This window comes from Anopheles merus, chromosome 3L, assembly GCF_017562075.2.
Source record: "Anopheles merus strain MAF chromosome 3L, AmerM5.1, whole genome shotgun sequence".
NCBI lineage: Eukaryota > Metazoa > Arthropoda > Insecta > Diptera > Culicidae > Anopheles > Anopheles merus.
In genome coordinates this window covers 1,365,642-1,388,788 of record NC_054085.1, presented here as the reverse complement: position 1 = coordinate 1,388,788, position 23,147 = coordinate 1,365,642, and the positions used below count along the sequence as shown (strand labels likewise).

The 23,147-nt window shown below is 38.9% G+C and overlaps 3 protein-coding genes and 1 long non-coding RNA gene across 5 annotated transcripts; 1 reads left to right on the top strand and 3 right to left on the bottom strand.

Moving 5' to 3' along the window:
- Positions 1-335: 335 nt before the first annotated feature.
- On the bottom strand, positions 336-4,039 carry LOC121598753 (trimethylguanosine synthase-like). 2 transcript variants are annotated; one of them, XM_041926025.1, is made up of 2 exons: positions 3,930-4,039; positions 336-3,786 (listed from the first exon to the last, which is right to left on the bottom strand). In XM_041926025.1, exon 2 carries the CDS (start codon positions 3,756-3,758, stop codon positions 630-632), a length of 3,129 nt encoding a protein of 1,042 aa, XP_041781959.1. In that variant the 5' UTR covers positions 3,759-3,786; positions 3,930-4,039; the 3' UTR covers positions 336-629. The 2 variants fall into 2 exon arrangements, with proteins under 2 accessions (XP_041781959.1, XP_041781958.1); XM_041926024.1 differs by having other exon boundaries at positions 3,861-4,000.
- A 3,137-nt stretch (positions 4,040-7,176) lies between these two features.
- On the bottom strand, positions 7,177-8,147 carry LOC121600426. Its single transcript, XR_006005824.1, has 4 exons — positions 8,065-8,147; positions 7,556-7,737; positions 7,332-7,493; positions 7,177-7,263 (listed from the first exon to the last, which is right to left on the bottom strand). It is a non-coding gene; the product is annotated as an uncharacterized LOC121600426 (long non-coding RNA).
- An 8,719-nt stretch (positions 8,148-16,866) lies between these two features.
- Positions 16,867-18,227, top strand: LOC121599247 (carbohydrate sulfotransferase 8-like). The gene is made up of 2 exons (XM_041926907.1): positions 16,867-17,200; positions 17,266-18,227. The coding sequence occupies exons 1-2, from the start codon at positions 16,951-16,953 to the stop codon at positions 18,000-18,002; spliced, it is 987 nt and encodes a 328-aa protein (XP_041782841.1). The 5' UTR covers positions 16,867-16,950; the 3' UTR covers positions 18,003-18,227.
- A 3,633-nt stretch (positions 18,228-21,860) lies between these two features.
- On the bottom strand, positions 21,861-22,814 carry LOC121598694 (carbohydrate sulfotransferase 12-like). Its single transcript, XM_041925912.1, has 2 exons — positions 22,521-22,814; positions 21,861-22,438 (listed from the first exon to the last, which is right to left on the bottom strand). The coding sequence occupies exons 1-2, from the start codon at positions 22,714-22,716 to the stop codon at positions 21,861-21,863; spliced, it is 774 nt and encodes a 257-aa protein (XP_041781846.1). The 5' UTR covers positions 22,717-22,814.
- Positions 22,815-23,147: the final 333 nt, after the last annotated feature.

Here is a 23,147-nt window from a genome sequence, read left to right as displayed (position 1 = left end):
TATCTAAGAATATGCTTTCCTAACTTACGAAGGAAGGTGTAGGAACGAACACAACCATTTTACCTAACACTTCATCCTAATGAAAGCAAACGCAATCCTTCTAAAACTTTCTATTGATAGTGTAAGTACCTAGTAGTTTGTCAAGTCACATATGCTCAAGATTGTCCTAACGAAAATAGGCTAGCATTTTGCGACATCACAAACGAAACATTTGGAACGCAAAATGTATACATATCTTCCAGCTACATAAATCTAAAAAAACACGCGGTTCACGACAACACACTGGTGTTAAAACTGATGTTCGGTTGCATCAATTGCTAAAATAAGAATTTAAAACTATTCGGGTTTTGAAATTATTTCAACTGCTATCGGGTTTATAGAGACTTTTTTTGTATATGAATTGAAGAAACAAATAATTAGCCTTTGTGCGATACGCTACACTACAGTTATTTTTGAACGAAATGTAAACATCAACGGTAAGGTAAGGGTTTGAAAATGGCGGAATGCAGATACAATGCTACGCTTTACAGCATATGTCAGCGGCGTTTCTGCTTGGTGTTTCTGGCGCATATCATCAGTACGAAGCGCACACATCAACAACAAATGCATAATGGAAGCAAAGCCGTAATCTATTGGTTGATCAAATCTCCGTAGTATGCGGTCAGTGCAATCAGCTTTCGGTCGAGGAAATTCTGCTCGATTTCCACTGCTCCGTTTGGACCGGCCAGCATCGTCAGCTGCTGCGTGTTCGAATTGCGCGGCAAGTAGAGGGCTATGTTTTTACTCACACGTTGAGCCGCTTCCATCAGCTGCGTAGCCGGTACGGGCAGCAGCGATTGCTCCAGATTGTACACTTCATCCTTCAGATAGCCTGGACCGCCCCACGGTGGTGATAGGAACACAACATCGGCCTGTAACCGATCCACCAGCTGCATAAAGTCTCCGACGATGAACTCTATTCGATCTGCCACACCGTACACCGCCGCATTGTGCTTGGCCATCTCTATCTTTCGCGGGTCAATATCGATCGCGATTACCTTTTGACAGCTAAAAGCAAACTGTATCGTGTTTCCACCGCAACCACAGAACGCATCGATGATAAGGTCCGAGCGGCACCGTTCGGCCGTGTGTGCTGCCACCTTCTCTGGGGTAACCGAGAACCACGACTCCCGATCAAGTTTGATGCCAGCGTCGAAAAGCGAGAACAGCGAAAACCGCTTGTACCAATACTTTAGCAGCGATCTATCGTTGGCAATGTCTGCTGGCAGACTGGCGACAAATTTCGTTTTGCGCTTCTTTTTCTTCTCCTTCTTCGTCGTGCTGGTCGGAACGTTGCATCCACTTTCGCTGGACGCGATTCCGGGCGTTTCCAACACATTCTCGGTAGCGTCGCCACTTTCCAGCGAGTCCACTTCCTTCCCAACGACAGCCGGTGGTAGTTGATTCATCTCCAGGATTGTACTCGATCGTACACTCGCTCTGCCCACCGCTCCCGGATTTGCTTCATCGTCGTCGGAGGAAGAGTGTAGCAGAAGTGCATCTGCCGAGGTGGCAGCGTCCGTCTTATCGGCACCGCTAGCAGTCTGAAGCTCGTTGCCTTCGTCATCGAAATATGAGTGCTTGGGTTTGTGGTGTTTCATTTTCAGCACCCGATTGTGCAGGCGAATGTGCTTTTTACGATAAACAACCTCCCCGGAGATATTTATGATCGATTCGGTCTCATTCGCCGGGTCCGAAAAGCAGTACCCCATCAGCTCGAATGCAGCTTTCAAGCGTTCTTTCGGCGTTTCTTCGTTGTCACTCTCGTGGCTACGTTTCAGATTGATCGGCTTTTCGTTAGGAGGTCTGTCTTCACCCCCATCTCCGGCCGGTTGCTGCGTTTGTTTTCCGAATGCCGTCGGCAAACCGTACGACTGCAGCACCGCCGACAAATCTTCGGCTGATTCCGCAGTCTTTCCATAGCTCTTTTCCTTATTGCTCGTCTCCTCGTTCCCATCGTTGGGTTCACTCGCAGTCTCGGGCTGGGACAAGCGCATTTCCGCCACCATTTCCGGCAGCTGTAGCTCTGGCTGTGGTAGCTGGTAGGAATGTGCATCGCCTTTGCATGCACCATTATTGCTGTTGCGTTTTCGTTTATAGTATTTTGAGCTGCTGTTTCGCTCACCACAACCCGTATTCGCTTCGTCATGTGCGTGTTCGGCCATAAAGTGGTGATACTGCTTGGCATACAGCTCTTGGAAGTGCTGTTGCCATAATATTTGCCAGTACTGCTCCCCATCCATCGCAGCCTCTTCGTCTGGTGGTAACGTGGCACCGGTCGCACGATTCGCCCCAACCAAGTATTCCGTTTCGAGCATGTCGGAGCTGTTCGAGCTTTCGTTGGAAATTTCCGAGCTAAGACTTTCGGACAGGTTCGAGCTTTCCGAGCTAACCTTCGAGCTGCAAAAGTCATAACTGGAAATTGTCATCCGCGTGACATTGGTCATGGAGTCCGTGGTGCCCACCGTAAGCGGTATGCTCGAGGTAACCGAATCACAACGTGGGCTTAAGAGAGCTTCATTTTCGCAGCTACCCGAGCGGTGGGTGCTCCAAAGTCCGTCATCTCCAATACCGCATCCGCTGCCACCCGCACCTTCACCAAAAGGTAGCGACCAATGTGCCATTTGGCATGTTGATTTTGTGTAGGGATGAGGGGAACAGGCGGAAACCACTATTTCCATGGCACTGGCAGCCGTGATTGCATCGTTATCGAAAGAAAAATCTTTATCCACCTCGGTGGCCGTGCCGGGTGTTGCTTCACTTTTATCGTGCGGCGTATTGGTACCGGTGGCCTGGCCCTGGTCTCCCGGCTCTAAATACTCCGGATTGATGTAGTCGCTGTACTTTTCAATCCACGACGCCCAGATTATTGCTTCACCGTGCTTGTTCCAGTACGTTTCCCATGCTTCGTGTAAATCTTCCCGCCCGAACGCTTCTGGAAGACTGTTGTTCCGTTCCATTGACGCAAGCGATGGGATAGGCCCGCCGCTTCCACGGCCATGCTCGCCGTCTCCTGCGTTCGTTTTGCTGCGTTCGAGTAATTCATCTTTGAGAGACAGTTTCCGTTCATGGATGCGTTCCGAAAGGTCTGCTCCACTATCACTGGAATGCAAGCCGGATGTGACAATGTTTCTTACGCTGCTGTTGCCTGTCGTCAACCCTGCCCCAATGTTCTGCGTTCCACCCCCTGAAGCATAGAGCACATGTTCATGCTCATCCGTGCTACAGTAGTTGGTATCGGAGTGGCTTGCACTGGCACTGAAGTAGCAACTGGCGTCACTGGTCGTCCCCGGATCGCGATCGCCCCATTTGGAAGTCAGTTTACGTGCACCATCTCGTCCAAAGCTTAGCTGCTTAGCCAAAGGTTCCTCAATGAACACATCGTCCACTTCGGCACGGTCCAGCACATCTAATATTTCGTCACCACCGCCCCCAGCTGGCTGCTGTGCTACTGCGACTACAGCGCCTTCCGCACACTTCGCTTCCACCGATTGTATTGCTGATGAAGCATTGCCCTGCTCTGCTTGTGTTAAGGGATCCATCGATGTTATCAAGGGCACGGAATCACCTCGTTCCAAGGTGGACACGTACACATCGTAATAATTCTTGATGAATACACGGCTGCATAGGCAATAAATGCTTTTCTTCTTATCCTTCACCAAAGGATGCGACAGGTAAATCTCGGCTAAGGGTTCCCAGTGGCCCTCGGAAGCGCTCATCGTGGTTTTGTGCACTACAACACCAGCGCTGGAAGAAAACAGTAGAAGGTAAGTTAATTTGCCCGTGTGGGCGAGGAGTTTCCCAACCAAACAAACCCGCACCTGAGTGGATACGAGCTATGCACAAACTTGTTTCGCACGAATACGTATGCATTACGCGACACAGCTTACCATTAAAAACACCACTGGGAGGGGATTTCGTTTCGTTCCTTTCAGATCGACATTTTTTATTTACATTCATAAGAATTGAACTTCTGACCCGCCAAACGCATGGCCCGAATTCCCGTTGAGCAAGACGAGGGTTTTTGACGTTCAAAAATTGCTGCATCTCGCTCATTTTATCTAGCCGTCCTTTACTCGCTTACAGTGCTCGTTTCGAGGTAAGCTTCTGTGCTCCCCTCTTCTACTTCACTCCAAATACTACATAAATGTTTTTCCATAAGCCTTTCGTTGGGTTGGTGACAATCTACGCGCATCATATACCTAGGAGTGTATTTTCTCGCTCGATTTATCGTACCTTCTCTTTCGCGCACATGGACACGTGAAAAATGTTTACAACTTGGTGGGTATAAATAGTAGCAAAATTCTTCTTCTTCTTCTTTTGGCTCAACAACCGATGCCGGTCAAGGCCTGCCAACCCACTTGTGGGGTTGGCTTTCAGTGACTTATTGATTTCCCCCCATAGCAGGATACCCAAGTGCCACAAATCCACTAAACGACCACTAAACGGCTTCTAAACGACTCAAGTTCTCTACCTAAACGGAATATAGAAAGACTTCGTTTAGCAGACGGCAAACGACTCATTCATTCTAAAAATAGCAAAAAAGCTGGTGGCGCTCTCTGTTGGTGGGATACCCCAACCAGTTGAGCTTCATCGCTTGGAGGAGAGCTTTCTCATTTCCTCTGTACTGTTGTATGGTTTCGCATTGAAGTTATGCATCGCTAGAACTAGAACGGCGATACAATTGTTTAATTACTAAACTCCAACGGAAACCACCAGTACTGAAGCAAGTGAGAATTGAGTTATGGTCGTTGGTGTTGATACCCACGTATCTGACCACACGACCATTCACATAGATTTTTGCTCAGAAAGTTATAAGGCTATATAGGTCATTATAAAATGAAACTTGTCGAAACACATTGCAAGAAAAGGATAGCAATATAATGATGAGTATTACAATACGCCATCTATTGATCAAACCAATGAAGCTGTGGAGCTTTCATTTTTTTATATGGATATTCAATTTTCCAGTCGTTTAAGCTTAATCTGTGGCGCTTGGGTAGTCAGTCCTACGTATGGCGGCACGGTCTATTTGGGGCTTGAACCCATGACGGGCATGTTGTTAAGTCGTACGAGTTGACGACTGTACCATGAGACCGGCTTGTAGCATGAGTAGCAAAATAGAAGTGCTAAATTTAGTTCATTACAGGCGGTCCCCGAGATACACGGTTAATGGGGACCGAAAACGGCCGCAAAATACCGCGTATCTCGAATTTCCGCGTAAGTCGAATCTCGTGATTCCCAGCCAAAATATCACCAATTTTCGTGCAATTTTGCAAGTAGGGGGTTGTTAAAGCCACCAAGTTAATTATTTGATATGTTTCTACTGAATTGAACAGTTTTAAACGATTTGAAATGGTATTTCACATTCGATCAATACGGAAATTATTTGGTATTTCACAATAGATGTGTCAAATCAGTACAATTTGCTCAAAGAACTGTCAAATTTGGAAAACCGCGTTTCTCCGAATCCGCGTATAAGAGGTACCGTGTATAACCAAAGATAGTTTAAAATACACATATTCTGTTTGTGCCGTACACACTTAAAAATTTTTGCCGAATCTCGGTTAATTTTTGCCGAGATTCGCACAACTTGGCAAATATCTCGGTTGAATTTCAGTTGCCGAAATTTCAGTTTGTTTTGACGTTTACGTTTAATCGAGATTTTCGGTTGTGATTAACTGAGATTTCGACAAAAAATAAAAACAATCATTTTGGAATGCCAGTTCTTTTTTATTTGCATACAAAATTGTTTAAATAATTGGATTGAATGTTTAGTAAGAAAAAAACGCTATTATACCTTTTTAAAGTGGATTAATTATTTCCGATGAAAGTTCTAATATTTCATAATCTTGTATTTACATAGTAAAATCTTATATTGATTATATCAGATTGCTATGTTATGCACTTTTACTTTTATTAAAAAACTTATAACGTACATAATAAATAAAAGACACAATTAATAATCACAATGAACACTTTAAAATTATGTGTGCGGTGGCCGCGCACCAACCGCACCGAGCGCCCCTGCCGAGAGCTCCTGCTCGATCGGCTCGCCAACACACTCTAATTGTGCGCTCGGCACACACTAAGCCTTGCGCTGCTTAGTGTGTGCAACAGTGTGCGTGACACACTGTCGTCCTCCTAGACGTTGACCGGTGGCAGCGCAACTGCCACGGCAAGTCCAGGGGTCGGCACGGCTGCCCACAACACAGATGAATTCATATTATTATTATTCTTCTTCTTCTTCTTTGGCTCAACAACCGATGCCGGTCAAGGCCTGCCAACCCACTTGTGGGGTTGGCTTTCAGTGACTTATTGATTTCCCCCCATAGCAGAATAGTCAGTCCTACGTATGGCGGCACGGTCTATTTGGGGCTTGAACCCATGACGGGCATGTTGTTAAGTCGTACGAGTTGACGACTGTACCATGACACCGGCTATTAGTTATTATTCTAATCACTAGAATTTTGCTTTTCACCTGGCTATTCAAAAGCAGGTGCGCTTTTTAAATAAGGAGAATGTAAATAAATTCTTTTATAAACTTGATTTTAAAACAGCTGATTAAAAAACTTATTGCTAGTTGTACTGAGTGCTCCAAGTTTGAAGCATAAAAAAAGAAAAGAAAAGTTTGTCAGCCGCATAGCATTTTACATTGAAAACTGTAAAGGCTTGACAAAGAACGATGAATACACGAATCAAATTGGTTCCTACATGAATCGTACTGTTTTTCCACACCACGTAGCATTCGCCGAGTTCAAACATTTTGGCAACAATTATAATGCGCGGGACATCAGGCGTCGGAAATGAAGTCTCAAACTAAAAAAGAAGAAAAACATAAAAATAGAGGATTAAACATCGTCTTTAAGCACGAAGTCTGCGGGAAAAATATGAGGTTAATGTGATTATTAGAATTGCATCATTTGCAATTGTTAGCTGTAATAGAAACTCTTGTTGAATCCTCGTAACTTATATCAATCCAATCGATTATTCCGTGAAGTGGATTTAATGTACGCTCATCATTCTCTTTGTAGTCTTCTTCGCGGGTTCGCTTGGCTCCTCTCATAGTATTTTTTTCTCGTACCAGACACAGTGACTTAATCAGGTATTTTTTTATGTACCTGTAATCTATTCGATATTTTTCCAATTTTTCTGTTGGATTGCATTCCACATGTCTTCGAATTTAGCAGCAGTAGGATTCATCAATTCAAATTCTAAAGATACCTGAAAAATGAAGAATTGAGCTACAAATGTATCCCTAATTCCATCGAGATAGAAGATAATCAACATACCAATTCTCCTCCGAAGGCTGAAGCCGCAGAACAGTCGGTCATAAATTGGGAAAAAATCCCTCTGGCGCGCTTTTCGTGCCGGTAAGCCAGTGTTTATTTCCATAAATATTTTATGTTTTTCATACAATGTTCCAAGGCAACAATAGTTTCTAACTCGTACACCTGTGAAAAAGATTAAAATCAATTTAATATCCAAGTATAAGAAACTTCATATGTGATGCTACCAAATCATCAATATTTTCTCCACGATCGTCGTTCGTTATTATTTTTGAAGAAGATGGAGTCGATTCATCGTGTCTTGATCGGTAGAACACTCGACTACAGGATCTTTTTGCAAGGGTTTACATTCTATAATAGAACCAGCATGCCGTCCTGCTCCTCGTCCACCTTTATGAAACCACGCTGCCTGTAAAATATTCGAAATTTGACTAAAATTCGTGTTGTTCTGTTTTTAAGTGTTCTGTTTGCCTAAATATTTTCCAGTGACTGATACACCTGATTTTAATTGCGTTCGAATCTCGTGTGACATGCTGTGATTAAGCTGTTAGTATGTTCTAATCACAAGCAGATATGTTTGGATTTACTCAGAAATATTGTATATAATTCAATCGAAGTGTTTGCGAATACATCCTAGCAGCATTCAGAACAGACAGCACGAAATTCAAAACAAAAGTGTTACGGTCTAAAAAATGTACACAGTTAACGACAGCATAATAAAAAATAATTGACTTACATAAGGTACATCTGAAACGTTCGAGGCCAGAATGGGATAAGTTTTAACTAATGATTTTGCAAGCATTACTTTTTTCCGTTTGTGGACGACTGAAATATATGAAAGTAGTACATCAACTCACACTTTTCATTATTTTTTACAATACTTACACTCCGTAATTGTCCGCTAGCCAATCGCAAATTATTCGATTAATTTTTTGTTGGTGACCTCGTCGGGTTTAATTCCTTCTGTCAATGTTTCATGGATTTGTTTACCTTCATCACTTTGCAGAAGGAGTAGGCTACGTCGATTTCCTTTAAAAAAAAGTTACTTCTTTGTATGTACAACACGCCGTAGCAATAATACTCACCTTGTCAAAATTGTACATCTTAAAAATTGAACTCAAGCTTTTGGTTGGTACTTTATTCCTCTAAGTTTTTTCCATAAATTCATTGGGAGTCGTTGTAATGTCGATTGTAACTCCATACTGTTTTTGATATTTTTGAATTATTTTCATCATTTTTATCGTTAACTGTAGTCTAGTGAAATCATTGTTGTCCAGGGATAAGAAGGTGTCCAAATCCGTTATTTCCTCTTTTACTGTAAGAAATATTTAATTAGTTTCAACCTATCTTTCCTATTTCCCAATCTAGCCTATTGAGTATATAATATAATATTACGCTTATCAATAATCCTGGCAATAGTTCGTTAGGGAGACATATTTTTTAACACTTCCAAATGGTGACCAGAAGGCAAAGGTAGCATGCGAATGGATTTCTTCAAACGAAACAAATTTTTCAGTTAGTCCTACTGCAACTTCGTACGCTTCTAGACAATCATTATATCCGTTAGTTTTGCATAATTTAATCAACAAAAACATAGCACTGTTCATAACCACTATCTCGGCAATAATACCATACGACGGATAATATTCATTTTCGTGGTTTTTTGATGCACACTAGCAAGTTTTTTCTGAAGTCGATCCCATTTATTGCTGCTTTGTTGGGTACAAAAACATGTGGAACACACAAATCTATGAAGTAAACACTGTAACAATGTTCTCGCTTAACTAAGTTTCCTCCGTAATATGTAATATTATCACTACATGGATTATCTAGTATATCTATGGCCATTGTAAAGCATTGTCGTTGTGCTAAGCTTTTGCAAATATTTTTAAAATTTCTGCAAGTTGATGATTGATTTTTGTTTGGTTTGTTCTTTTGCTCGAACACTAAACAATTATACTGTTTCATATTTCCGCTCTTTTTAATACACTGAATGTAATGGTCAAGATGGTGATTTTTGTTAAGTCTTCGTTGAATTTTTTTATAAAATGACTCCTCATACAACCGAATAAGTTCTTCTTATGATACTAACATATGGTCAGATATTATTGTAGACATCAAAATACGAGTTATATTCAACAAATGACCGATCATACGCATATACTCGCCATTAGCGGGAACCTTGTCAGCAAACAAAAAAGGAAAAGAACGTAGTAGTCGCAGGTTTTGTGATGCAGTCTGTTTGAGTTTGTAACTACTGGGTTTAGATATCATTTCATCAGTAAAGTTCGCCGATGGTCTATTCTTTTTGTCGATGTATCCATAGGCAAATAAATGTATGCGGTCATTGATGAATGATGCACTGAAACCCAACAACTTAATTTTGTGATAGTGACCTAGTACTAGCTGTATAGTTATTGGCACCAATCCTTCCGCTATGTCATGCATAGTATCCAAAGCAAAATTTTGTGTAATGTGATAGTATTGTAGCTCATTTAATATGCAATTATCACGTTTCAATCCACAATCTGAAGGATTCATATCTCCTGAATTAACTTTCTCCAAGTTGAGTTCATACCACTCTTTCGTACGCATGGGAAAATTTTAGAACGGATTCTGATGAAATGCTGGTCTTGGTATAGTGCAAAGTCTGCAGAAAACCTCATGTACAGCCAGTGTATCACCGCAGAACATCGTTACCACTGCTTGTATGGTATATTTTTCTGTTCCGTAGAAAACGTCTACTCCGTGTTCCAGTTTTCGGAGGTCATGAATTAGAGGTTCCAAGATCTTGTTAAAACCATGCTTTTTGGAGTCTATAGAAGTGCAATAGATCAGTGAAAATATTGTTTTCGGAGAACTATTCTACCTGCTTGGAAAATTTTCTATTTTAAAATCGAACACCGATACTTTGTTAATACCTGCTCTAGAGCTCAGTGCATTTCCGAGTTCAACGTCGTCTTGATAAAGGTTTATTCGTATGGCGTCGGGGAATTTTTTAAAATATTCACTGTTTTGGTATGTTTCTCCTGATCGGAAACTAAAGTATTCTTTGAGGGTTGGGTATGGCGGCAAATTATCTGTCATCAATTCCCTGTTTTGGGGACTTCTGAAAATTAGCTTCAGGGTCTCAGTGATCGGTATATATGAAGTTACCTATTACTTTTGTTGGTATACCATCAATATGCCGAATATCTTCTCGTGTTTGAAGCAATTTTTCTACTGGTCTTGGAATACTAACTGCCAAATTGTTTAAAAATTGTGTTTGTTTTGAACGTGTTGAAACTTCCGAAAACAAATCTTCTACGTGGAACTTGTTTAAAAAATTTATAGTTCCTGGAGCAGCTAAATCAGTTTTACGTTCCGTTAAAAATGACTTTGTTCTTTCTTCAAAGTAAACACCAAGCATTTTTACTAGGTGTTCGCAAAGTTTTATCATTTGCGAAATTTTGGTTTGAGGAAGCGAAACATCTGCCGTCAATCTGCAAGTACCCAGAGCGACGTTTTTTTACATTTGATCCAAAGTGATTGTTTCTTTCCAAAATGCAAAATTTTCTTCAGTTGCCGGAAATGAATTGGTGTCAAAATCAGTTTCCATATCAATGTGGTTTGATTTTTTTTTTTGTTACGGGTTCGTCTGGGATCTCATTAAGCGTTTCTCCGATAGTTCTTTTGGCACCGGGTGTTTTGGGCGAACGTGGGTGTTGCTGCAATATGTGCCTTTTTAATGATTTGAAATGGTTATATGTCGATCGACATATCTTCTTACATCTTCTTCCTGCAGAATGTTCAGAATCTCATCCATTTTCGCTTTTATCGCACTTCAAATCACAAAACCACTCCAAAATTGTTTCGTTGCACTAGCACGCTGTAAATACAATGGCAAATGACAGACAGAAAACCGCGTCACGGCTAGCAGGATGGTTGAAACGTATCAAACCGATATCTCGGTTATTTTGACAGATGAGTTCGGTGACAGCTGTGTTAACGTATGCGCTCGGCATGCAGTGTTGCCGAGATTCGGTTAAAATATATATTTAACTGATATGTCAGTATTTTATGGTACTGATTTTCGGCTACTGGGATTTTTCAACTGACATATCAGCAAGAAATGAAAGAGCTGACATATTTCGGCAGTTTATTTAACCGAGGTCGTGAAATATTTTTAAATGTATACATCGTTTTACGTTTCATTTGTGCACAACAATTGTCATAATAAAAAAAAACTATAATTCATGGCAAATTTCAAACATTCTCATTTAAAAACAAAAAGTTAAAATAAAATTTGCTAATTTGTATGAAAACAAACAAAGACAAATTTCAAACAAAAATCAAGAATTTGTGCTTAAATATATTCTTTGGCCAATTATCCATGTTATTCGCATATCCGGGCGAGGTCATGTCCCGATGTGCCCGGATAAACAGTGGAGGAGTGGTGGAGTGTATTTATTGTTTTGTCTATTTAATTTTCTCCACCGCTTTTTTCGACCATCTTGAACCCTCATAACGACTTACAAAAAGGCTCGCCAGCGAGGGAAAATCGCACCGATTTGGAGCGTTGGCGAGCTCACGACAAGCGGGTTTTGGCCTGCGGGATGTTACCGAAGCGAGTGCTAATACGGACGTCACACGAAGCGTAAACTTTGGCGTAAACTAAATTTCAGCCATACAACCCTATAATCTTTTGACAGGAAGTTTACGCACCGACAAACCGACGTGACACTGGCGTTACAAAAGTGTCCCACACGAAAGTACTGTCATTTACCAGTGAGGCGAACACTTCTGTCAAAGTAAGCTCTGTTCACTGCTGCTTCGATGTAAACAACTTTTCTAAATACAAATGGCGAAGGAAGTGTGAAGCATAATTTTGTGAGAATTATTGGACAAAACATCCGGGAACATCATTTTATAAGTTTCCAAATCAATGTAAAAGATGTGAGAAGTACATAAAACAATACGCATTGGAATTTGCGAAGAAAAACAAAAAGGGGGTTTAGCAGTTTCTTCTCTGTGTCAGTGTAGTAAGTGAATCATTATAGAGATGGCACTAGTGTTTAACGTATTTTCATTTGAAATAAGGAGACAACTTTTGAAGCTCATTTTGTTCGAAGTGTCACGTCGGTTTGTCGGTGGTTTACGCTCTCCCATACAAATCAAGCGTAAACTTTTTGAGTTTACGCTTCATGTGACGTCTGTATAAGATTCATAGAGCCAAGGTATTGTGCTTCATTTGACAAAAAATGCAAACGAATCGTATCTTGAAACGCTTCACGGACGCTTTGAAAAGCTTTCGAGGGCAAGAGCTTTCGTTCGTATTTGATTTGAATTGGTAGGTATTCCGTTGGAGGTTTTGGCAAAGGATACTGGGTTTTCCAGGATTTTTCATAGCCGTGGGGCACTTTATTGACTCTTTTGGAATATAGGAACGCAAAAAGTTTATGCTTGATTTGTATGGAAGAACGTAAACTTCCTGTCAAAAGATTATAGGGTTGTAGGGCTGAAATCCAATTTACGCCAAAGTTTACGCAAAGTTACGTGTGACGTCCGTATTACAATGATAACAGGTCCCATAACGGTCCTGGAGCTGATCCTGACTCTATGCAGATCTTGCAACATATACATTTCGGTACTAGAACTGAACCGATACTGATCATTAAACTGATTAAGATTTCATGTCAGTCATGGAATAGATTCTGATTCCGAGCCTGCTGATACTGATACTGCTTCCTTTTATATTTTGGGACCTGAATAGTACCTGAACCTGAACCACTAATGGACCGCTCCAGTCCAGTTTTCCTATTTTTATTTCTTGTTGCATCGAAGGGTCCCGCGGTACTATCATTAACTCGGACATCTTAACAACATGCCCATCCCATGGAAGGTCGCCCTAAGCAAGGATTGACTATCCGGCTAAGTGGTACTAAGTATCGAAAACCTGTATAGGCCGGCATGACATGTTACTCTTAAAAGATTATTTTTTCAGTAACTTTTTCGTATGAATGTTTTCGCTACGTTTTCACACATCCGGATCCAGTTCTTTGGACCACTTATTGGAAAACTTTTCTTACACATCGTAGAAGACATTGTTTAGCTATGCTTAATCCAAATATTAGGCCCATGTAGAGAAAAATCTCGAAATACCACGGAAAAATGTTATTAAATTCTGACTGTAATTTGTATCAGACCGTTTGAAGGTCAGGGAGATAATGTTAATACTTAATGAGAGACGCAGATGACCTTAAAATGTACTTTCCTGTGCGTAGTTCTAATGACTGTCTCAGATTACAAGGCTTTCTTTCTGTTTTTAATCTTTGGTGTTCCTTAAACTGTTTGTCACTCAACGTCAGTAAGTGCTCGGTTATTTCGTTTACTCGTGCGAGAACTCCTTTATGTTTTAATTATGTTCTTTCTGACACTTTATTGCCTCGATCTGAAACTGCTTCGGACTTTGGCATTATATTAGACACGAAACTTTATTTAGACAAACAATTTGACGACGTTATTGCTAGGGCTAACAGGACTCTTGGACACATAATTAGAAGTAGCAAAATGTTTCATGACTCTCTCTGCTTAAAATCACTTTACTGTTGCCTTGTTCGTCCGTTGATTGAGTACGCTTCAGTTGCTTGGTTTCTGAAGCAAGTTACTAGAATTGACCTCGACTAAGGCTTGAGAGGATCCATCGAAAATTTACCTGAGTAGCTATTAAGCGGCTTCCGTGGAGACCTAACGACGTGCTACCAGCTTATCATACGAAGTGTCAGTTGTTAGGGCTTGGAACTCTTGAAAAGAGAAAAATGATTGCCCAAGGAATGTTTATGTTTATACTATTAACTGGTAGAATCGATGAACCTCTATTGCTAAGTAATGTAAATTTTTATGTCCCTACTAGACCTTTAAGAACTCGAAAATTTTTAATAACTGATTTTCGTTATCATCTTTTCTGTGCTAGGGAACCGTTTTTATTGATGTCCAAGATTTTTTTTAAATTTAATAGTGTACCTTTAGTGTACTAAAATGTTCTAGTGTCATACGAGACTGCATTAGTCTAATTTGAGGAACGCATAGTTTATAAGACATTAGTTGTAATTGTGTATGCAGGCCATGGAGGCTTGATACCATAATAATAAATAAATAGATAAATAAATTCAAGATCTTATAATCACTTTAAGATAGATTGATTTGTTTGAGAAGATCCTATATTTACATATATCTCAAATACATAGGGTGGTCCCGTGGTACAGTCGTAAACTTGAATGAACCTCAATGAACCGTTACCTCACGGTAAGGGCTGTGTATTCGACTTGGGGGTACTTATTAAATCTCGAAATCATCTGTATAGGCCGATATGACTACGTTGGTCATTACGCCAAATAGAAGAAGAAGAATCGATGGCCCCTTGCCTACGTTCGGGTTGTTCTACTGTATTAAGATTCAAATTTCGACTATTTTTCCCTTTTCTAAATCTCATCCTCGGTTTTAGCCTCTATTTTCAAGTTAACGCAATAGATATCCTACATCATCTCATGTCAAATCTCAAAACTAAGCGTTTTTTTTATTTTATTTTTGACCAGTTTTTTTTAATCACTTTCAGTTTATCTTTTGGGTCAATTTCGCGAACATATTGACTGTTCTGATTCTTCTTCTACAGGCTTCCCTTATACAGGCATTCTTTACTTCTTGGAATCAAAGAACGTGACAGTGAGTCTTTGCTACTTGAAGATATTTTGGATATGAACCAATCGCATCTGATTTTAAAGTCCGCGTATCCTGAGTTTCCGCCATAAGATCTTTTTTTATAATACCTTCCATTTTAAACTGACCTGCTCAAAATTCCTGGTAGTTGATCTTATCCCGATTCTGGGACTAATAAAGAGATCAGCTTTTATTCCAAGTTTAGATATAGTAATATCAGGCCAGATTTTAGGAGTATGGCTTTATATATACTTACTTACTTACTATTACGGCGCTACAACCGCTTTAGGTCTAGGCCTGTCTCAGGAGTGTCCGAAACCGCTCACGGTCTCGTGCCTTCGTCTACCAATCCGTTATCCCGGCCTTAATGGCGGAAGCCTCCACATCATTTTGCCACCGCAATTTTATTATTTATTTTATTATTTATTTGAGTGGCTGCGGGACTGTCGAATAAGAGGGGGTTTCAAATTACAGAGGTTGAAAGTGAATGAAAGGTCCATACAAACAAGAATAAGACAGAACATTTAGTATGCAGTCTTAACTGTTGCTATAGGAAACTGCGAACAGGATTGCCAATTTGAGCATACATCATTCATTAACCATGGCAACACCATACACAAATAAGAGGGATACAGATTTCAGAGGTTTTCCAAATTAGAGAGTCAAAAATGTACTGGAAATCAAGGGATTGTGAAAAATGTTCAAATAAGAGAGGTTTCTCAAATTGGTGTCAGGCTCAGAGGTGTCAAATAAGAGAGGGTTCACTGTAAGCGAATAATTATAGAGATGGCGCTAGTGTGTAACGTATTTTCATTCAAAATAAGGAGACAACTTTTGATGTTGGTTTACCACCAACAATTTTGGTTTAGGCCTGTCTTAGTCTTGACTACCTGGTATCAAATTGGTGTGCTCATAGCAGGATAGTTAATCCTACGTAAGACCCGATCCATACGGGACTTGAACTCATGACCATCATGTTGTTAGGTTTTACTACGGGACCAGCTCAAATCCAACAGACCAACCGAAATTATTGTCTTGAATTGACTGCTACATTTCATAGCCAGTTAGATTAAAAATAATTGAATTTAATCAGTTTTAATTTCAGGATATAAAATCAAATATATTGATTTGTGGAAATATATTTTTGCTCAAACCAAATTATCACGAATTTCCGGCAAAATCTGAAACCCGAAAAAAATAGCCCTTGTCATGTTTCAGCAAAGCAACGGAGAAAAGGAGAAGGATGTTAACTTTAGAAATGGTTATTTTTGTTAATGTAAAATTTAGCAACCCAAATTTTCTACAGCAAATTTTCACACGGTGTTACTGCTAAAGCATAACGCTCCTTCGCGCGTTGGTATGTTTATATATCAGAAGAAGATAGAGATTACTAGAATTTTATTGTAACAAAAGAGATTCAGATTCGTTTACATTTTAAGTATTTGTTTCCTTACCTTTTTATAAATGAAATAATTTCAACTGTTACATGTGATCTTAGCACAACGGCACCAGTATAAACTGGTTTGTACTGGTTTCTGAAAGCCATTCCAAAACAAATCGGGTTTTTAACTAGACGATAATAGCTACAACAGTAAAACAAGACCAACATTTATGAATTGGTGCTGTTTAGTTATCGTATGACGTGAACATGAGTTTTACATTTTTGTATCAATTGCCCAATTGTTAAGTGAAGCCTAGCGCGTGCCGCTAAACAAAGTGCAAATGCACGAACAAGCCTAATTTAAACAATAAAGCTCAATTTATAACGTTGTTGTTTGACCACGTGTGTTGGATTCTTCTATAATGCTTATTAGTCTAAGAGAAGTTATTCATCGTTCATGTTATTCATCGCTCGGGCAAGTAATTGTAGAAAGTCATGCTGAAATAAACTTGCCCGAAGCGGTCCATTAGTATCGGGTTGATTGTGATGGGCATATCATGTGTCATACATTTATATCGTAAAGTAAAAAGACGCGTAACATGTAGACTCTTTACGTTAAACATATCGAACATTCAGGCGTGCATCGGAGGCATATTCATAATCACACTGCTAATGATATGTGTTGTAAACTACGAACTGATTCGTACAGAATTTGGAGAAAAATTTGCCACTGATATCAATAAATGGAGGCTGTCACACCTGACCAATGTTTGCCAACGATTAAACAATGGAGGACGTACGTGGCGAATGGTTTGTATAGCACACAGGACACTGCTCTAACTCACAATGTTACACTTTCAGATACAAACCTTCAGCCGGCGTTTTATCTGCACAGCAAAAATTATAGTTTGGTTTATTGCCCAGTGTTTAAGGCAGGCACCAGCACGTGGTTCTACAACTTTAATACATGGGCAGGATTCACGGAATACGAGATCATGCATAACGACAATCTGTTTCTTGCGCGTAAGTTCTACCCGATAGAAAATCGCGTCACGTTAATGCAATCGATGGCACATTCATTCTCGTTTATCATCGTACGGCATCCTTTCGAGCGTTTGATAAGCGCTTTTGAAGATCGACTGGTGAGTATGAAAAATGCGTACTATTCGCGTGTATCCCTAGCCATCTATCGCCGCTATCATCCGACGGGAAGCGGCAAAATTACATTCCGTGACTTTGTGCAGTACATTATCGATGATGTCGAATATCGCAACAGCACAATGGGGTTAGATATTCACTGGAGTCCAGTTAACAATCTGTGCACACCTTGCTTAGCTAGATATGATTATATAATCAAACTCGAAACATACGAGCAAGATGTGGAAGTCATGATAAAAGCGGCAAAATTGCAAGGTAAAGTGAAACTAATGCAATTAAACCACGTCAGAAAGGAACCTGTCGAAATTCTGATAATGAAATATTTTTCACAAATAACGCAGAAACAAATAGAAATGTTGTACAGTATTTACGAGATTGATTTCCAATTGTTTGGATATTCTGCTGACAAATATTTTCAAATACCAAAATCATTGACGTGAATAGTTAGCCAGAGAATCGTGAAAATTTGAAGAAAAGAAGCAATTACAGCTTTGTATGTAAACTTAATACTAAAACATGAAACAATCATGTAATATGTAAAAACTAAGAAAATTAAATTAAAAGCTTAAATTTAAATCAGTTGTTAAGTAAAATGTGAGGCTAAAGCTCGGATAAGGTTATGTATTTTATATTAAAATAAAACAAAACATCATTTACAGTTGTTATTTACTATGTATATTACAATTTTTCGAATAAGGACAATTCGATGTTTTTTGTTATTATTGTTGACATAATTTGATCCGAGACCAAAGGGAGTTGTTTCGTGGCCACATGAGCCACAAAATGCTGAATATGTTGTGAACTTTGTCATAATTGCTTGTCAATTGCAAAAAAGAGCTTTTCCGTGGCTTCATCATAAATCTACTCATTGACGCAACTAGAACGACAAAAAGCAATACTATATGACAAAAAGTCAAGCAATTAGTATAGATTTTTTTTTGATAGAAAAAAATATTTTTAAATCGATAAAAACATAACCTTAGCCAAAAATGTCAGCATTTTGTCATTGCGGTGGCCTCGTGCCTATTGTAAGCAAACAACAAAAAATCCATGACGCTTGTATAATCTAGTGTTCCTGGGTTTCATGAATCCTTCGTTGAGATTCATTTATATGAATCTTCAGAGATGAGTGATTCAAATCTCGAATCGAACCTCTAAAGATTCAAGAATCTCAAGGATTGGGTGGTTTGCTCGCACGACATGCCCGTCGTGGGTTTAAGTCTGGAATGGACTGTTTCCCTGTAGCAAAACAGACTATCCGGCTGAGTGTTACCAAGAAGACTCGAATGCCCGTATAGGCTGGAATAACCACGTAGGTTGTTATGACAAGAAGAATAGAAAAGGCTCAAACTCTATGAATATTCCCAAACGAAATTCAGATTCATTCAATCATTTCAAAGATTGAATCAGATTTATCCAACATTAGTATAAACGATATTTTGTAGTTTATCGAATGCTTGTGTCTCCCATTTCTGACAATAAAGAATATGGGATTTTTAAATACAAAGCTAAATAATAACAAATAACAAGGGGTCAGTCTCGTGGTACAGTCGTCTTTATTATTATTATTATTATTATTATTATTATTATTATTATTATTATCATTATTGAGCCTGTCTCGTAGTACAGTCGTCAACTCGTACGACTTAACAACATGCCCGTCATGGGTTCAAACCTCAAATGGACCGTGCCGCCATACGTAGGACTGATTATCCTGCTATGGGGGGAAATCAATTAGTCACTGAAAGCCAAGCCCACTAGTGGTACAGGTACCGACAACGGTTGTTTGTGCCAAAGAAGAAGAAGAAGAAGATTATTATTATTATTATATTTATTATTCATGTTGTTTATCTCTTGTCTAGGGAATGAAAAATATATCTGGAAATATTTAAATGTTGTTTTTTGTTCTGTTTTTTTTTTTGTTTTTTTTTGTTTTTTTTAAATGCTACGTCTATCGCCAAAAAGTGTACTTTATCCCGTAGAACTGTTTTTTTTAAGTCTACTTCAAATGTTTGCTTTTTTTTTTGGGGTCCCTAGTTTCCTTAAAAGTCCTCAAATGTATAAATATCAACAAACAGTATACTATTCGTACTTTTATAAATATCTTTTTGCGAATACCAAATACACAATCCTGATTTTTTTAAGGATTAATGTTCTTCTGTCCTTTGATATGGCAGTTATGACATTATTTAAATGGTATCTAGTCTTCGTTTAATCAGACTTACATATTTTGCTATGTTTTTGGATGTGCATCATCGTTGTTTTCGGTAGTGCAAATTTTTCAAAACATTATTCAAATATTAGTCAGTATACGTTTTTCAAAACAATTTGGTCGTTTTTCTAAGTTAAGAGTCTTTTATATGGAAATGAATCAAATAATGGAACTGTCGTTACTAAAATTTCAGACTTTCCAAATTTCGGTACAGTGGAACCCCTCATAGCGTGTACCCCTTATTACGAATATAAGGTACCCTCATACGCTTTATAACGAAATTTTTTGTCCTTGCAATTGAGGCCATCGACGAAACTATTAAAAAAATCAAAACGCCCCAGGAGATTTTTTATGCTTTGTTGTCATGAGAGCTTTTATTTTTTCAGGAGTAACGGTCCAAAAAGGTCGTATTGTTTAGAGAGCTTTTATTGCTAATATAGAAAAGTGTGAAAATTTGTTTAGGCCTTCCAAAATTATCTTCAAACATCGTAATAACTTTTGATCACTATAAGAGTTAGCAACACATTTTACACACTTATTTGTAAAAATGTACTAATTTGAGAAAGATGTGGTGTTCCGTTAATATGTGCATTAATAAAAAATCAATCACTCATAACAGCAAACTAACATGTGGAGGTTTTGTTTGGGGACGCCTTTATACCGAGGCACTCCGCGGCCGCTCTCAGTCCGCTTATATCAAAATCCACCTCTGGATATTGCACTAAATTATCAAAAAACACTTATGATTTCCCTCTCTGAAATTATTCAAGTTTGCGACCCTAGCATGTTTGGTGAACCTGGTGAGGAAAATTTTCCTGAAAGGCCTATTTATTAGCAAGTCAAAATTCTACCTTTTATCTTTGAAATCTCATAGAATCTCTTGTCTATTCCTCAATGTTGTCATATCCACACAACTTATTTAGTTTATTAAACACAAAAGCAAATCATTACTATTGTGTTACGTCGTGTGTGTAACACAATAATGCATGGTTGCTATTTTGATCGATTTTCCGTTCTTCGCAGGTTTTCATGCTTTCTCTAGTAGTTGGTTGGAAGTATCTTCCATGACTCTATGCAAACCATTGAAAATAAGTTTTATCTTTTAATTTGACAAATTTTCCATAAATCATGCGAAACTGATTCTCAAAAAACTTGATAAAAATTAAAAAAAAAAGATATATAAATAAATCAGTTATGTTCCCAAAAAAGAAAAAAATACTTAAACAATGTTTACACAAACTGAAACACGTGTATTTTCGATGGAATTTTTATTTTATAAAACTATAAAACTTAATCATTTGCTGTTTGCTTCTCAAATTAATTTGAAAACTAGTGTAGAAAGAATTGAAAGTTTTACTTTTATTCCCAACCTTGGTGATAGTTTTCAAATGTTTTCTGATGAGACAAGTGTTTCGAAATATGGCCTATGAGACAACGGTTTTGAAAATATCAATAGCACGTTTCAACGCCAAGACTGTTGATCAATCACAAATACTGTACGATGAAATCTACGTCAATCCTACACTGTTGTTGGTTCATGGTTGTTTATGCGATCGAGGCGAACCGAATTCGAAAGGCAACTAATAACACAACAACTACGATGATTTCTTATCAATATGGGTTTTCCACAAATCCAGTAGGCTATATTTCGAAAAGAATGAATGTAAACCTTTATTCAGTCATTTGTACACATAGAAACATTACGTATTTGATGAAACTACTACTACTACTAACACTACCTTAAATGCACCATTCAGTGTTAGTTTTTTTTTTTCAAACCATGATAAGGTATCTACATTTGTAAAAACCCACTAAGAAAATATCAAATCAGGAATTGCAATTAGCAGCTAACTTTTCTTCTAACTTACACGTTCCTCATTCCTTCCAAAGTGACACATTTTCCCCAGGTTTATTTACAGCTGACGCTATTCTGTTTGCTTTACATACTTTGAGAACTTTTCCGGTGAATATTGAAATAATTCAAAATCTATTCGATACACATCATACAAATCATCAAACTGCTGTTTGGTCAGTTGAGAAAAATACTTTTCTATTAACCGATCAACTCGATCGCGACGCGAACGGTTCATTTGCACCGGCTTAATCTTTCCATGCAATTGGGTACGGTTGTAAGGTATTCGATGTCTTGTGCAAACGTTTCCATTTTTAAGATCGAGTCGTATCGTGCCAGGCAAGGTGTGCACAGGTCGTTTATCGGTCGCCAATGCAGGTCAGCTGGTTTGTTATTTCGAGACTGCTCCACGACGAATCGCACAAAGTCTTCAAAGGAAGGAATACCAAAATGATTACCATCGTCATGGTAACGTCTGTAGATTTGATGCGAAAGGTTTTTAAAGTACGGATGCAGCTGTCCGAGCAAACGTTCCTCGTAGGCACTAATCAGGCGTTCGAAAGGGTTACGGACCACAATGAAGGAGTAGGTATTTTTCATACTAGTTAGTAGCACTCGCGGATTTTCCCATGGATACTTTCGGCGGGCCAGATTAAAATTGTCCGTTTTATCGTCTAATATTGTATCCTCACTAATCCCAGCCCAACGGTTGATGTTATAAAACCAGGTAGTAGTGCCCGATTTAAACACCAAGCAGTACAGCAAGCTTTCGTTTTTCACGTGGATGTAGAATGAAGTTTCAATTGTGTTTTCTACAAGTTAGACAAAGAATACAAGTTTGGTCAGCATTTGGTTAAGTATCGCACACTGTTTACCACCCTTTTCATCACATACTTCCTCCATTGTTGGTACGTTCACATGCTTCACGTAGGTGGAACAATCGATCACGATTTATTTTCTCCGTAGTTCTATCTGCATGTTTGAACCCGTACAACACGATGTAGAAACATACCAGCATGCCAACGATAGCAATACTTATCGCACGTCTAAGCTGTGAACGAAATAAAAACGACGAGTTTAATGTTCCCATTGCGACAGCTGTAATAGAACTGAACCGAAACGCTCGAGCCACAGCATCGCATGGCAGAAATGGTACAGTTTAAACAGTTACTGTATGGTTGATGATAGAAATTGGATCAACATTTTTGGCTCATCTTATTCACACACACACACACCCACTCTGTATCAATTGATCTTCCTTAGATAGCCCACTAGAAATACTTTTCTTGCGTTTTGCGTGAACCAAAAGACAAACATTTCACGTTTCTTAATGATACTAGCAAACAATAGAAACAACCATTTCTATTATATGATATTGTGCTTTTAAGACCAATTATAACTTGACATATAGAGCTTTTTAATAACTACCAATATACATTGTTGGGTTTAAAAAATAACACAACGGCCAATGCCGATCTAGACTGTTCTATTAATAAACGAAACAAATCATCGAATGAATCG

Coding starts and splice junctions, on each gene's coding strand:
- LOC121599247 (XM_041926907.1), top strand. CDS start 16,951: ATGGGCATATCATGTGTCATACATTTATATCGTAAAGTAAAAAGACGC. Junction 17,201..17,265: donor ACGATTAAACAATGGAGGAC/GTACGTGGCGAA, acceptor TTACACTTTCAG/ATACAAACCTTCAGCCGGCG.
- LOC121598694 (XM_041925912.1), bottom strand. CDS start 22,716: ATGGGAACATTAAACTCGTCGTTTTTATTTCGTTCACAGCTTAGACGT. Junction 22,439..22,520: donor ACGTACCAACAATGGAGGAA/GTATGTGATGAA, acceptor TCTAACTTGTAG/AAAACACAATTGAAACTTCA.
- LOC121598753 (XM_041926025.1), bottom strand. CDS start 3,758: ATGAGCGCTTCCGAGGGCCACTGGGAACCCTTAGCCGAGATTTACCTG.